The sequence below is a fragment of the Rhyacophila brunnea genome, unplaced genomic scaffold (genome assembly GCF_057557595.1).
Source record: "Rhyacophila brunnea isolate RB1 unplaced genomic scaffold, BYU_Rbru_1.0 scaffold_24, whole genome shotgun sequence".
In the NCBI taxonomy this organism is placed as follows: Eukaryota; Metazoa; Arthropoda; class Insecta; order Trichoptera; family Rhyacophilidae; genus Rhyacophila; species Rhyacophila brunnea.
Genome location: NW_028232904.1, coordinates 4087855 through 4101254, shown reverse-complemented (window position 1 = coordinate 4101254; position 13400 = coordinate 4087855). Strand labels below are relative to the sequence as shown.

Genomic DNA, 13400 nt, shown 5'->3' with positions numbered 1-13400 from the left:
TGTAAGTTTTGTCATAAAAATATTTATTTTTCGACTAAATAGTCCTAAAATAATAATCATTATTTAAAACATTTAATAATAAATCTTAACCCAAAACAAATTGAATAAATATTTACAATAGGTATAATATAGTGGACATTATAATTATTAAAAAAATATTTAATTTACTAAAGTATCAGTTTTCTCGTTTCTTTAATGCGAGCTTAATTTAATTATATTTTAAATATTAATTATTTTAACCGGTTCTATGCCTTCAGTGAGTTTTTTCGCTCTATGAAGCCGTGATCGACAGGCCGCACATACAAGTTTCTTGATTTATCTCGTCCGACTATAAACTCAAATGACTAGCCACTGTCGATTGATTTGCATAATCTAAAAAATTAAAGACACAGTGACATCTGTTTGAATAATTATGACATACTTAGTGACAAATTATCGGTATTGCCGTGATTGTAGTAAGAGCTTCGCTCTACATTCAACGTGTATCGTTAAAAATCTGCGGCTTGTCAGATACTGCCATTGTAATATCGTGAGGCATAGAAAAGGTTAACCTTTATCAATAATAACTAAACGAATCGTCAGACAAATGAAGAATTATCCTAAGTAACACTATTTTTAATACTTGTGTATTGAAATCACAAATTAGATATGGTGAGGTGCTGAAGAATTGAACAAATATAAGTGAAGTCAAAATTGAGTGAATAGATTTCAAAGTTATATAACTGTAAAATATTGTTATTAAAGGTTCAAATATATTAAGATCATGTACGTTTTGTGTTGTCATAGTAAGCTGCCGCTACTGGCTAGTGGCTTCAAGAACATTGGACCACCGTTTAAGTAGTATACGATGACCTGTAATAATGACTGTAATCCTGTGCAAACTGATGGAGTTTAATCATCATCATCATCAGATATAATTATTTAATTATTATAACCTCTGGATTTGGGTTCTTTTCCGTGCCAGATATAGAAGCGATAAGTTGGCGGTACATCTGCAATTGGAAGCAGTCCAATATCTGCATCAACATCTGACACAGTTAATGCAATTTCAGCTGCGGCTGATTGAGCTGAATTATTATAGCGCCTGTACACGTGCATGGAATTACTGTCGGCAATAGTGCTTATTTTAAACTATCATGACAATAACTGTTCACATGTAAAAGTGTTGACTGCCTCTCACCTCACGTGTACCACACTGCATCGACACCTGCATGACTCAATGAATGTTTATTATCATTTTCTACATGCCTACGCATTTTTGGCCCATGTCAAAATCGTGTGCTTTTAGTGGTTGGGTGATGACATATATGAGGCGTCTAATTACAAAAAGCGACAAGTCCACAATTCAATATTTTCGGGAAACAACGTTTTTATGTTTCAAGCTTCAATTATTTGTTTTAACGTGAGATTATTTTTTCCGTTGTATTCTATGTCGAAATTAGAACCTAATGGCAATTTGTTTCAGCCGATAAACTCTTAAATGTAATAAATATAGGCAAAATAAAATTGGACGTAGCGCTATTTGTAGCTCACTTTTTAATTTACTCCGCATGAGGCACATATTTCCGTGGCACTGTCATGAGTTCACCAGATGCTACAGCATGGGAGATGCCCTTTTCAATATTGAACGTTCCCTTATTGGTTGACTTAAACACGCGCGAAATCAACCAAGTTTTAAATAATATGAAACACGGACTTGGCGCTTTTTGTAATAAATCGAGACTTAAAATATTTTTTTCGTAGGGTTATGTCGCGTTTTGGAATTTATAGATCAATACATATTGTGTAAAATTATACAAAGAATACGTGCGTATTTTTTTCTCGATTTTGACCAAATGTGGACTTATCGCTTTTTGGAATTAGACACCTGAAAAAATGTGATGTCACAAAGTAAACAAAAAAATTAAGAAGGATAAATATATAAAAAAAAAACATTTATCAACATTTAAAGACGGGGGTCACAAAATCATGTGACGTCATAATATGTGAACCTAACTTCATAACATGATTTTGAGACCTATCAACTTTTGGCAGTAAGCCCACGATGTTTATCTTGTTGTTACAGATAAGTTTGTGAGACTGTACATAACATAGTAATGTAATGAAATCAATTAAATTTTATGTATTCATTAAGTTCGGTCATTTGGGTAGGTGTTTGGAATTGAATATTTTAAAAAAATTGTTGAATAATAAAGAAAATGTGAAATCTTAAATAACTTACAACACTTAATACTATTACTTAAAAAAAATAACTAAAATAAAACAAATTAATGAGATGCAAAATGCAATGCAATAATTTGGAATGACTTGAAAATAATATTACTAAAAAAAGACTTATTTATAATCATCACAAGGCATAATAATAACTTCAGGCAACTCGCACACAGAAGTTGCCATCAACTAGCAAAAGCAACGAGCAATAAAGCAACTAATCTGCATTCGAATATTAGTGACCTCTGTTTGTAGAATACTAACTTAGGAGTTCATTGAATGTCCAAATTATATAAAATAGAGAGACCGGTGGTGAAGGGTGGAGGTAAGCTGTTAAAACAATACATCAGTGAAACGGTTAATAATTTTCAACTATAGGCGCGACGAAATTTTGGACTCGCTGGCATTTGGAGAGCGAACGTCGAGGTGTCAATACGTCAATTTTTTTCGTGATGGCGATGGGGGTATTGATTCTTAAATCGTGTAAAGATGACTAAAAACGTTACCCATTTACATGAAAAAGAAAACATGTCAATGAATATATTATTATTGTTACCAATAGAACAATAAACAGAACATTAAATGGACGCATGTTGGATTTATATGACAAATTATATTTCGGCCGGCATGTGTCACTTGCACCCGCGACCCGCAATCCGCGCATCGCCTAGCCACGATCTTTTAAGACCATGCCTCAACTGAGGTATAGCCCTAAGATCCGACATAAATAGTGTACACTAAATTTTGTAAATCATACGTATTTCTGTTAGTTTTTAAAGTTTTAATTTAACAATTTTAGATATTTTATAGATAGAAGAATATTTTTATCTACATATTATGGTTTGGTTAGGCAGGGCTTAATGAATTAAAAAAAAAAACTAACACCATCTGATATATTATGTGTTCTTAATTCAACGTCAAACATATTTATTTTTATTGAAGTAAGACTACAATGTATAGACAGTGTTTGTTAAGTTTTAAAATTCAATTAAACCCTGCCTAATCCAAGCCATAGTAAATAATCGTCAAGAAATATTCGTTTATCTATAAAATATCTAAAATTATGCCATTAAACCGCTTAATGAATTTAAAAAAAATAACTAGCATCTGTAATATTGTGTATTCTGAATTCAACGAACACAAATAAGTATGACTGAAAAAGTGTGTACTATTTTGTGTCTGATCTAAACAGCCTACCTCCACCCTTAGTCACTGCAAGATACTATTACATAAATGTGTCGTTTTGAATTTTGAATTAGTTTGAAAAATCCGTAATTTATTTACAGAGTTGTACGGACATAATTGACAAGTTAATATTAGATTTTATACAGTGAAAATTAATTTATCATATTATTAAATTTCACACTTTGTTGTACACTACTAAGTATGGAAGATGACTAATAAATTACGAGATAGATTTTGTTGCCTGTTGCTTATTGCTAGTTGCATATTTTTTCTTGTGCGAAACCTGCTTTAAAATCACAATAAAAAATAATTGAGAAAGATGCTCAAACAACGGGGTCCATATCAATTTAATGGTCTAGCAATGGGTTTCCAAATATCCCCTTTGAGGTAAATAGTGAGCTTTAAGCCCAAATTACATTGATAGATTCTCAGGCCAACCGTCACTTTTGAATCGTTCCTTGGAGTCGTGACTGTATAGGAACTATTCTTATTTTTGGGCACTATCGTGTATTTAGTGATTACTAAAAATGTGCGAAAATATCCTTTATATAGTCCTGTCTTACGTTTGATCACAAATTTGATGTTTACATAATGAAAGCTGTCCGACTTAATTCATTACTTTAAGAGACAATAATAATCAATGACATTAATAATGGACAATGGATTAATGGGCACTCAGTACAGTAGCTAGCATGTATAGGTAGACGTGACAAAATTTTGCAATTTCCATTATGCGATATCACGCATCGGGAATTTATAGCAATATTATCTTTATTGTAATGGTGTTAGAATAGTGTTTCTAGTGTCAATGTTCATTTGAGCGAACGATTGATATTAAAATATGAATTATGCCATTCAGCAGACCCGACAAAAAGCATCGGGAATTTATAGCAATATCACCTTTATTGTAATGGCGTTAGAACAGATTATGCCATTCGGCAGACCCGACAAAAAAGTGAGTGTCATTTTTTTTCCAGATGCTTCGTCCATATTAATGTCATTGATAATAATACAAAACAAAAACAATACCCTAGTAAATACAATCAGCAATTTGTTACTTGTCTAAATTTCATTTTATCACTTTACTTATAATTGTTCATTTTTACAACTGAGAGTATATTACGAACCAATGAAATCAAGCGTCAACACGATCGAGTGGGTAGCTGAATCGTTCTGCATAATTGCTATAGTCAACGATCGCTCACGACGATCAGTGAATCTGGTTGGGTCTGCAAGTTTACTGGTGTAATTAGGCCTTTACTGATTCAATACATGAAGAACAATATTGCTTGCTATTTCAATAAAAATATTCATGAAACATGTATGTTTTTAAGTATGTAATAACACATTTACATAAAATGAACTATTATTGATTGCAAACAGTTCAGAGGATTATATTAAAAATTATAATACTGCCATAGTTTAATATTACGTTCATACCAGTGGCGATGGGGTAGAGGTAGGCTGTTAAAATCCAACATAAATATTGCACACTAAAATTTGTCAGCAATACTCATTTAAATACGTGTATTAATTAAGGCGCTAAGTACCAAAAAGTAGTATTGCCTGTGATTACAAAATACTGAGTCATTGCAGTAAAATTGTATGAAGCAGACATTTTGAAAAAAGTGTTTGAGCAATGTCGGCAGCTTCCATAATTTTAGAAATTAAAAATTTGCGAGTGTCAACAGACCGTTGTCAGCCATTTTATATTGAATGCCGTTGACCGCTGCAGTGGTACTTACACCATTATAAATAAAACACGCCAACGGACTTACACCGTCGCCAGATTTAAATATTTTGCTGTATTTTTTTGACTTGCTTGAGGCACTTAGACCATAGTTGACGTTATTGGCATTGGTACATAGAACATTTTCGTATAAAAATATCAGTTTTTATTTTTTTGGTACTTAGCGCCTTAATTAATACACATATTCTTTGTTTTCATTTCTAGAATACTTGAATAAGTCACGTCGCGTCTGTTGGCGTCGTCTACAATACAATTTTTTAAAGTTCAAATTATGTTATTGTTGTGGCAAATGTCTGTGTGCAGGGTGTCTAACAAATACTGTCACTTAAAATACCGAGAGCAAATCCGAGTGACATTTTTAAAATTATATCAATTTTCTTATAAATTACGTTTTCTTTTTCATTCTATAAAAAACTACATTCATTCCTTCCAAAATTTCACTACACTCTGAATACTGACGATTATATATATATATGTATTACTTAAAAGTCGATATACATATATATATGTATATTAGTTTTACATTCACATTTATCCTGGAGATCACGCGATTTTGTTTCCCTGTATGGCGAAATATTTTTAAAGGGTTAATTGATATAAACATTACAATCGATAATATCTTAAGGCTAAAAACATAGTACTAATTATTTTAAATCAATAATTAAAGATTAACAATAAAATTGAGGAGTTAGATAGAAGACTGGCCTAAGTGAAAAATGCAAATATGTCGATGTTATGTTTGACCAACTAATTACGGACCCGTTGCATAGTTTTCAACATAATTTCCAAAACTATTTTTTAATTGACATAACTGCATGATATAAATTCACAGTTAATATAAAAATTAAATAATTTGATATTTTTGCTTTATCAATGGTTTAATTGGATAAATTGCACACATCGTGGATACAGTATCCCTTGCATTCGGACCATATAATTTTAATTGTGCGTATAAAAAAATATCATAACTACAATATTTTACTTGATTTCTGTGTTAATGTTAGGTTAGGTTTCAATATCTTTGGCGAAAATGCCATTTTAATGAAGTGTTCTTTACAGTAACCAAGAATCGTTTCGATCCGTCGACAACAGTTGCCACTAGTGGTGAAAATATTAACATACTAATATGGATTACATAAATGATCAGCCAGCTCTCACATCAAAACTCGTCTCACATGCAACGTGTCAAATACGTCGATGTGACGTCATCGTTATTCACAAAATACACGTTGCTAAATGGAGCTCTGCAGTTTGGTCGAATGCGACTTTTTAGTTTGAAAAAAACATGAACTGTTGCAATCGACAAGTTGCATGCTTCTCGGGCTGCGAGTCGAAGACGCCAGAACGCATACGAACTCCTACGAATTGGTCATTCCTATACCGGCTCGTCGAAAGTTACGTGCGACTGACGCTAGGTAGATGTGCGCAGTCTTCATATGCAACACTGGATCATTGGCTGTTGCGGCAGATGAGGTGAGTTTAGATGTGAGAGCCGGCATAAAAACTATAATTTACCACGTACACCATGATTCTACCCGGGTCCTCAATTAATGTAATCGCAATAATGTTACCATAGAATATAATCAATAATATTCAAGTCAAAAATAAATATTGTCATAGATAAAAGAATTTAGCAATAGAGGCTAAATGATTAATCTAATTTAGGTAAGTATTATTACGTATAAATTCATTTTCATGTGCCTACTTGACTAAAATTTAAAATCTCAGTTCAGTACCCATAAAGTTTCCATATTCTTTTGACCATTGCATTTAAAAAAAAAGATTCGATCGATCGATTTGTATGATAATAGAAACAGCGGGTCACTAATGTTTTTATAACCTCAAAATCACTCCACTTTACGCAGTCACGTTAATATATTGTCTATGAAATCGTTTGATGAGTGAGGGAGTGTCGTTGAATTCAAGGCTGTATCTTGTTTGGCAGGGCGAGCTGGAGGTTGATCCAGAAGTTCTTCTCTTCCGGGTGCCTCAGTATCAGCAGCCGCGTCTTCTTTAGCATCGTCAGAAGGTTTTCACCATTGCTGTCTTTCACAGTTACTTCGATTTTCGGGAGATCCTGAAATTGAAAGAAATGGATTGTATGAATAAATTAATACCATCGACTAGGGTAGGTACTTTTGTATCCATTAGAGTAATTTTTTGGAACCTGGGTTTCGCCTTTTGGCATCTTCAAGCACAAGTGGCAGAGAGTGGAGGTAGGCTGTTGAGATCCGATATAAATGTTTTCATTCAACTAAGAATGCAAATTGCAGATGGTGTTGGTTAATTATTAAAATTAAATTAAACCCTGCTAAACCAAACCATCATATTGGAGGTAGGCTGTGGAGATCGGACAAAAATAGTGTAGACTTTGTCAGTCATATTTATTTGCTTTCGTAGGCTCTTTGAACAGTGAATAAAATAGTTTGACCATGAGTGCTCCTAAAGAAGACCAAAACTTATTATTTACATGACAAAAGTTCTTAACCGGTTCACTGCGGAGCACTGGTGCACCGCTAGCTTGTTGTAAGTGCACCGCGAAAGATAAAAGCATAAAGATCCGCGAAATAGTGAACACCGAAAAAGTCCTTTGCTAAATTATGAAAGCATCTAATGTGATTCAGATTTTGCCGAATCGATCTGTTTAATTTTTCTATCTATTAAATTTGTAATAAGAGTAAAAGTAAAAATAATTTACGTAATTTTTCTTTGTTTCCTGACCGTTTGATTTTGGTGCACTGCAATTTTTTCTTATGATCAAAAGTGCACCGTGACTTCAAAAAGATTCAGAACCACTGGTCTCACCTAATTGTTAGATTTTTAAAATTCATATTACCCTTTCCTAAATCAAAGCATAATAGATAAAATATCTAAAATTATGTATGATTTAATGGCAGAATTTTAGATATTTTACCATGTTTTTATTAGCTCGTATTCTTCTTTGTCCCGTACAGATTTTTTCTTGTTTGTCCAAGATTTTTAACTAACTTCCCGACTAGCTAGACATTTGAAACTTTTAGAATATATCAGAATACGACAGAAATGCATTTTTTTAATAGTTTTGACCATCTTTAAGCAGAATTGAATTCATTTTCAGTTAATTCTGTTTTGTATGTTTTGGAAAAAATTCGTTAAAAGTAATATTTACTACTCACTATTATAGGTTGCTAAGTGGGTCCTAGCAACTAAATTATTAATATATACGTGCGTTACATATGAAATGTCAAAATGACATTTCAGTATTCTATATGTATTCAGTATTTCTATCAAGTACAAAAAAAGTATTTATTAATACATAGAACTGTCAAGTTTATATTATGATTTAACAGAAAATTTAAAAACTTGGTATTTAAAAACTTTTTTTTATCTTGTAATTATTTTATCCGTGTTGTGCAGTTTTAGTGCAGTGTACAAAAAGCCTTTTTGCCGAGGCTTCCAGCACTGAGAACGAACTGAACCCAAAATGTAAAAATTATCAGAACAAACCTGAAGTAGTACAACGGTGAGGGGGATTTCGGTGGCGAGCTTGTGGAGTTGTGCAAGGGACGCGGTGAACTGCAGAGACGTCTGCTGCGACGGGGAGATCACCGCCACAATGGCTCGGCTCAGCTGACACAGATTGCTGGCAGTTTCGTACCCTGGAATCGATTAAGAGGATTAGATGTTATCGCATGGATACTTGTAACAATGTCTATTTGGTCACCTCTGAATGCGGGGTGTAAATGTACCAATAATTGCAATGGGTATTTTAAATACATTAACCAATTGCAGTAATGAATCAAAAAATATTTTTTAAATCCTCATCTCCAATACGTTCCAAGCACCAATTCACAAACATACGGCGTTGTTGATGGTTAGCAGGGTTTATTTTTTGAGCTAATTGAATTATACATGGTCGCAAACCCAAATCTTTTTAGAAAATTCGTTGTAACGAACATCTGGAAATGTTTAATTGCTCAAACCTCAAACTTACGTTGCAGGCTCAAGGATTGGAAAGTAAAGTCCAGCCAATGACATTAATATAGACGAAGCAACTGGAAAAAAAAATGACACTCACTTTTTTGTGGGTCTGCCCAATGACATTAATATGGACGAAGCATCTAGAAAATAAAATGACACTCACTTTGTGTCGGGTCTGCCGGATGGCGAAATTCATATTTTAATATCGGTATCCTACGCTCAAATGAACATTCTGCTTGCAAGCGGTCTGGCGACACCGCTGGGTCTGCCCATACAAAATTTCTGACTGTCAGGTTTCGACTCCACCATTATTATTATGTTACAAAATGCCAATGTGCCTAGTTAAAAATTGTAAAAAAAATCTACTAAACACTCCAAGAAAGATGGGATATCACTTTGCATGTGTTAGTATTATTTATTATTTATAAAATGCCATTTTAAGATATTGATGTATGTTTATTCAATGCAATTGAATGACAGGAACCATTGGACAGTCAGTCGCCTGTGATTCGCTGGGCACGCTTGCGTCTAATCTCCGAGAAGTCGTAAGTAACCGAGAATCTGTTTCTAACGCAAGAGTCATGACACTAATACGCCATTACAATAAAGGTTATATTACTATAAATTTTCGAAGCTTGTATCGCATAATGGAAACGGATACGTCAATGGTCACGTGACATCTACCTATACATCTGTGAATGACTTTCATGGACAATTTCTCGTGCGCGCCGGGTATGAAGTGAGTCGTCCATTTAATATGTCATTGGGTCTGCCGAATGGCATAATCTGTTCTAACGCCATTACAATAAAGGTGATATCGCTATAAATTCCCGATGCTTTTTGTCGGGTCTGCCGAATGGTTCGGTTCGAACAGGTTCGCTCAAATTAACATTGACACTAGAAACACTGTTCTAACGTCAATACAATAAAGGTGATATTGCTATAAATTCCCGATGCGTGATATCGCATAATGGAAAATGCATGACGTCTACCTATACATGTGCGAGTGTCGCTATGCGCGAATTTACTTGCTAGCTACTGTACTGAGTGCGTTGTCCATTAATAATATCATTGAGTCCAGCCATGTCACTTTCAACCAGGTCTAGGCAAACTACGGCAAGTATTTCTGTGGGGCCCGCGAGCTTTAATCGTATTACTGAAAACATTTTACTTTCTTCTATATTTTAACGCCTTTTTTAAAAATAAAATATAAATATTCAATATTATAATGCATTAAGAATTTGTCAACTTGTTAATTGTTTTATGATCTCTGGTGAACAAACATTTTCAATTATGAATATCAATAAAAACTCTTTACGATTAAGCATCACCGATGAACATTTACAAGCAGTTTTAAGAATCTCAACTATAAAATTAACATAAATGGAATTAAAAAAACGTTGAAAAATGTAAAACAGTTTCATTCTTCTAAGTAAATTGTTGGCAATTAGAGAATCATTTATTTTTTTTATGTTAAAATTCCTTTTTAACGATAATAAATAATGTATGTCTAAAAATAGTATTTTACTTGCGGCCCACCTTTCATTTTATATTCCAAATATGGACCTTCATCCAGAAAGTTTGTCCAGGCCTGCTTTTAACAGAAACGAATCCGGAATACCTGGTTAGAGAAGCAGGGTTAACATATTGAAAGGGTCTTTTTTACATTATTTAACTTTGCCACAAGAACTTTTTGTAAACTTACATTGTGTAGGGTCGTTGGGAAGTTGACAGTTGATGCACTTGTAGAGATATTTATTCTGGAGGGTCGGTATGAACATGCCCAGCGTAAAAGGAGAGTTCTGTTCAGTGTATAGCACCAGTACATCATACTCTTTGTCATCTGAAAGAAAAAAAAAGAAAAGAAAACAATAAAACCGGGCCAAGCTTTGAACCTTGAAGTACACCTAAAAATTGTAAATAACTAAAGATGTTGTAGAAAACCTTAAAAAATGTATGAAATTTAAGTAGGTATAAGAAAACACTTCTGGATCACTGATTAAGTTAGCTACACATGATTTCGCATTGCAGGTTCATTTGCAGAGAGCTTCACACTACTGCTATAATACGTATTTGTCAATTTACAAGGTGTATAAAAAACAATCTGTCACGATGAGTAGATAGGCAACTAATAACTTTGGCATTATTATTTAATTGAAAAATTAGCTGAACTTTTAACCACAATGAAAATAAAAAATGCTTCACGATAATACTACGGCAGTTTCTGACAGGCCGCAGATTTTTAACGACACACGTTGAATGTAGAGTAAAGCTCTTACTATAATCGCTATAATACCGATAATTTGTGGCTAGTGTTACATAATTATTCAAACAGATGTCACTGTGTGTTTAATTTTTTAGATTATGCAAATCAATCGACAGTGGCTAGTAAGTTGAGATAACTCGCGAAATTTGTATGTGCGACCTGTTGATCACGGCCTCATAGAGCGAGATAGGTAAAATGAACGAAATAATGTATAAGGTTTCTTCTATTTATTCAAGAGTAGGAATGACCATCAAAGGATTTTATTACTTACCATCGATCGTTGACGGATGCCTAGAGCTGTAGAATGTCCGCCAGCGCAGTATGAGCCTCTGTCCGAAGCGAGCATACAGCACCAGAGCAGTGATGACGGCCAGCCACACTCCAACGGCGGCAATGAAGAGTACTTTCCATGGCACCGTCACATATTGGACGTTGGGTTCAGTCACTGTAACATAACATGAGAGATAAATACACGGTGAAATTTATTTATGATTACAGTATACTCTTGATTATATGTATGTACAACGATATGGTGTGTACAACGATATAATAGCTCTTAGGAAAATTTGAACTGATATAAGGAAATCATTAAAAAATTCTTACAAACAATCCAAAATTACAGATTTTCTTAATAAATAATGAGTATTAAACATGTTAAAATAATTGTCTGCTTTAGAAGTGTATAATAATAATAATATGTAGTATTAAAAAAAAAAAAAAACCATGGTCGGATTATCTGTATCTTTCGTTTATCCGTGCCACTTCTTTGGACGGTTTTTAATATACGGCGAACAGCATACGTACAAGTTTTCGGACACGACATTGAATACCACTAAAATACAAGAAAGACGGCTTACGTTTGTGGTGTAACCAGACTGGCATCTCGATGTAAGAGTCAGCGTTTCCAACCCTGCATACATACTGGCCGTAGTCATCCGACCGGAGTTCACTAATCATCAGATATGCGCCGAGAATCTGTTCATCTTCCCTGTAAAACACGAATGCCATAATGTTACTGTCAATATTTTTATTTATATCTAGGAATTCTAAACTATACATTTTAAAAGTATTTTGTTTGCGCGATGCACACATACTTAACCACAGAACAGATAATAAATAGAATACCGATAGCCTATATTCAATACGCCGCATGGTGAAGAAGGCTTTTGAATGTGTGAGTGTCCTACGAAAATGAAGCACGCATTATGCATGTGCAATAATGTGTGTAACACACCAACATTAAATGAGCGTAAATGCATAAGCCGAGAGCAGTTTTCAGTATTTGACGTAAAACGTATTCTAGACACGTGTGTAAGTTTAACCCGGATTCTTCCTTACTCGAGTCGGTTACCTGCTATCGCCTTACCCGTTGTGTATTTCAGTTCCCATTATTTCCGAGTTCCCTGTACTTAACATTTATCGATGGTCTAATGTAAATACCCCGTATCTGACCTATACGACAAAAATTACTTTTTGACGTACTAAACACAACAAAAATACTGCCCATTGACCGCAAAATTTCCATATCTGTAGTAATTTGAACAAAAATTATACAGCCATTTTAGTAATTTCCCGTATCTGAACATTGCAGGAATAAACCTGTAATACCCCATATCTTGCCTCTAAGCCAGTGGGGGGCAAACTGCGGCCCGCCGGGTATTTTTTTGCGGCCCGCCATCATCATGATTACGAATAACTTTTTTAAAATTTAAAAAAAATATTGACAATAGATTAAAATTTGAAGAATTTGTTGTTTCGTAAATGTATTATCTTAGTACGTCTTCCTTGCGTCTCATCTCACACTATGTAACCACTATTTTTTACGTTGAACATCGTGACACATTACAATACTTTTAACTCCGCGTTACAAGGAAAAAAATATATGCTCATGATATGGTAAAAAGTTTGAATGGATGTCAATTAAAACTCAAGTTATTCCTTCGACAAATATCGAATAACAACGTGGACCACTTTCCAACTTTGAAGTTGGTGAATATATCAGAATATAAATTTGAAGAATATGGTAAA

General features: G+C 33.8%; 1 protein-coding gene across 1 annotated transcript in view; it reads right to left on the bottom strand.

The window, feature by feature from the left end:
- Positions 1–5211: 5211 nt before the first annotated feature.
- The window catches only part of LOC147068902 (interleukin-1 receptor accessory protein-like), a 196751-nt gene continuing 188562 nt past the window's right edge, over positions 5212–13400 (bottom strand). The window contains exons 6-10 of the mRNA XM_085951258.1: positions 12230–12360; positions 11644–11817; positions 10812–10949; positions 8633–8784; positions 5212–7223 (exon numbers count right to left, since the gene is read on the bottom strand). Of these exons, the coding sequence (XP_085807384.1) occupies positions 7068–7223; positions 8633–8784; positions 10812–10949; positions 11644–11817; positions 12230–12360 (751 nt within the window). The 3' untranslated portion in view covers positions 5212–7067. The remainder of the gene's footprint in view (positions 7224–8632; positions 8785–10811; positions 10950–11643; positions 11818–12229; positions 12361–13400) is intronic.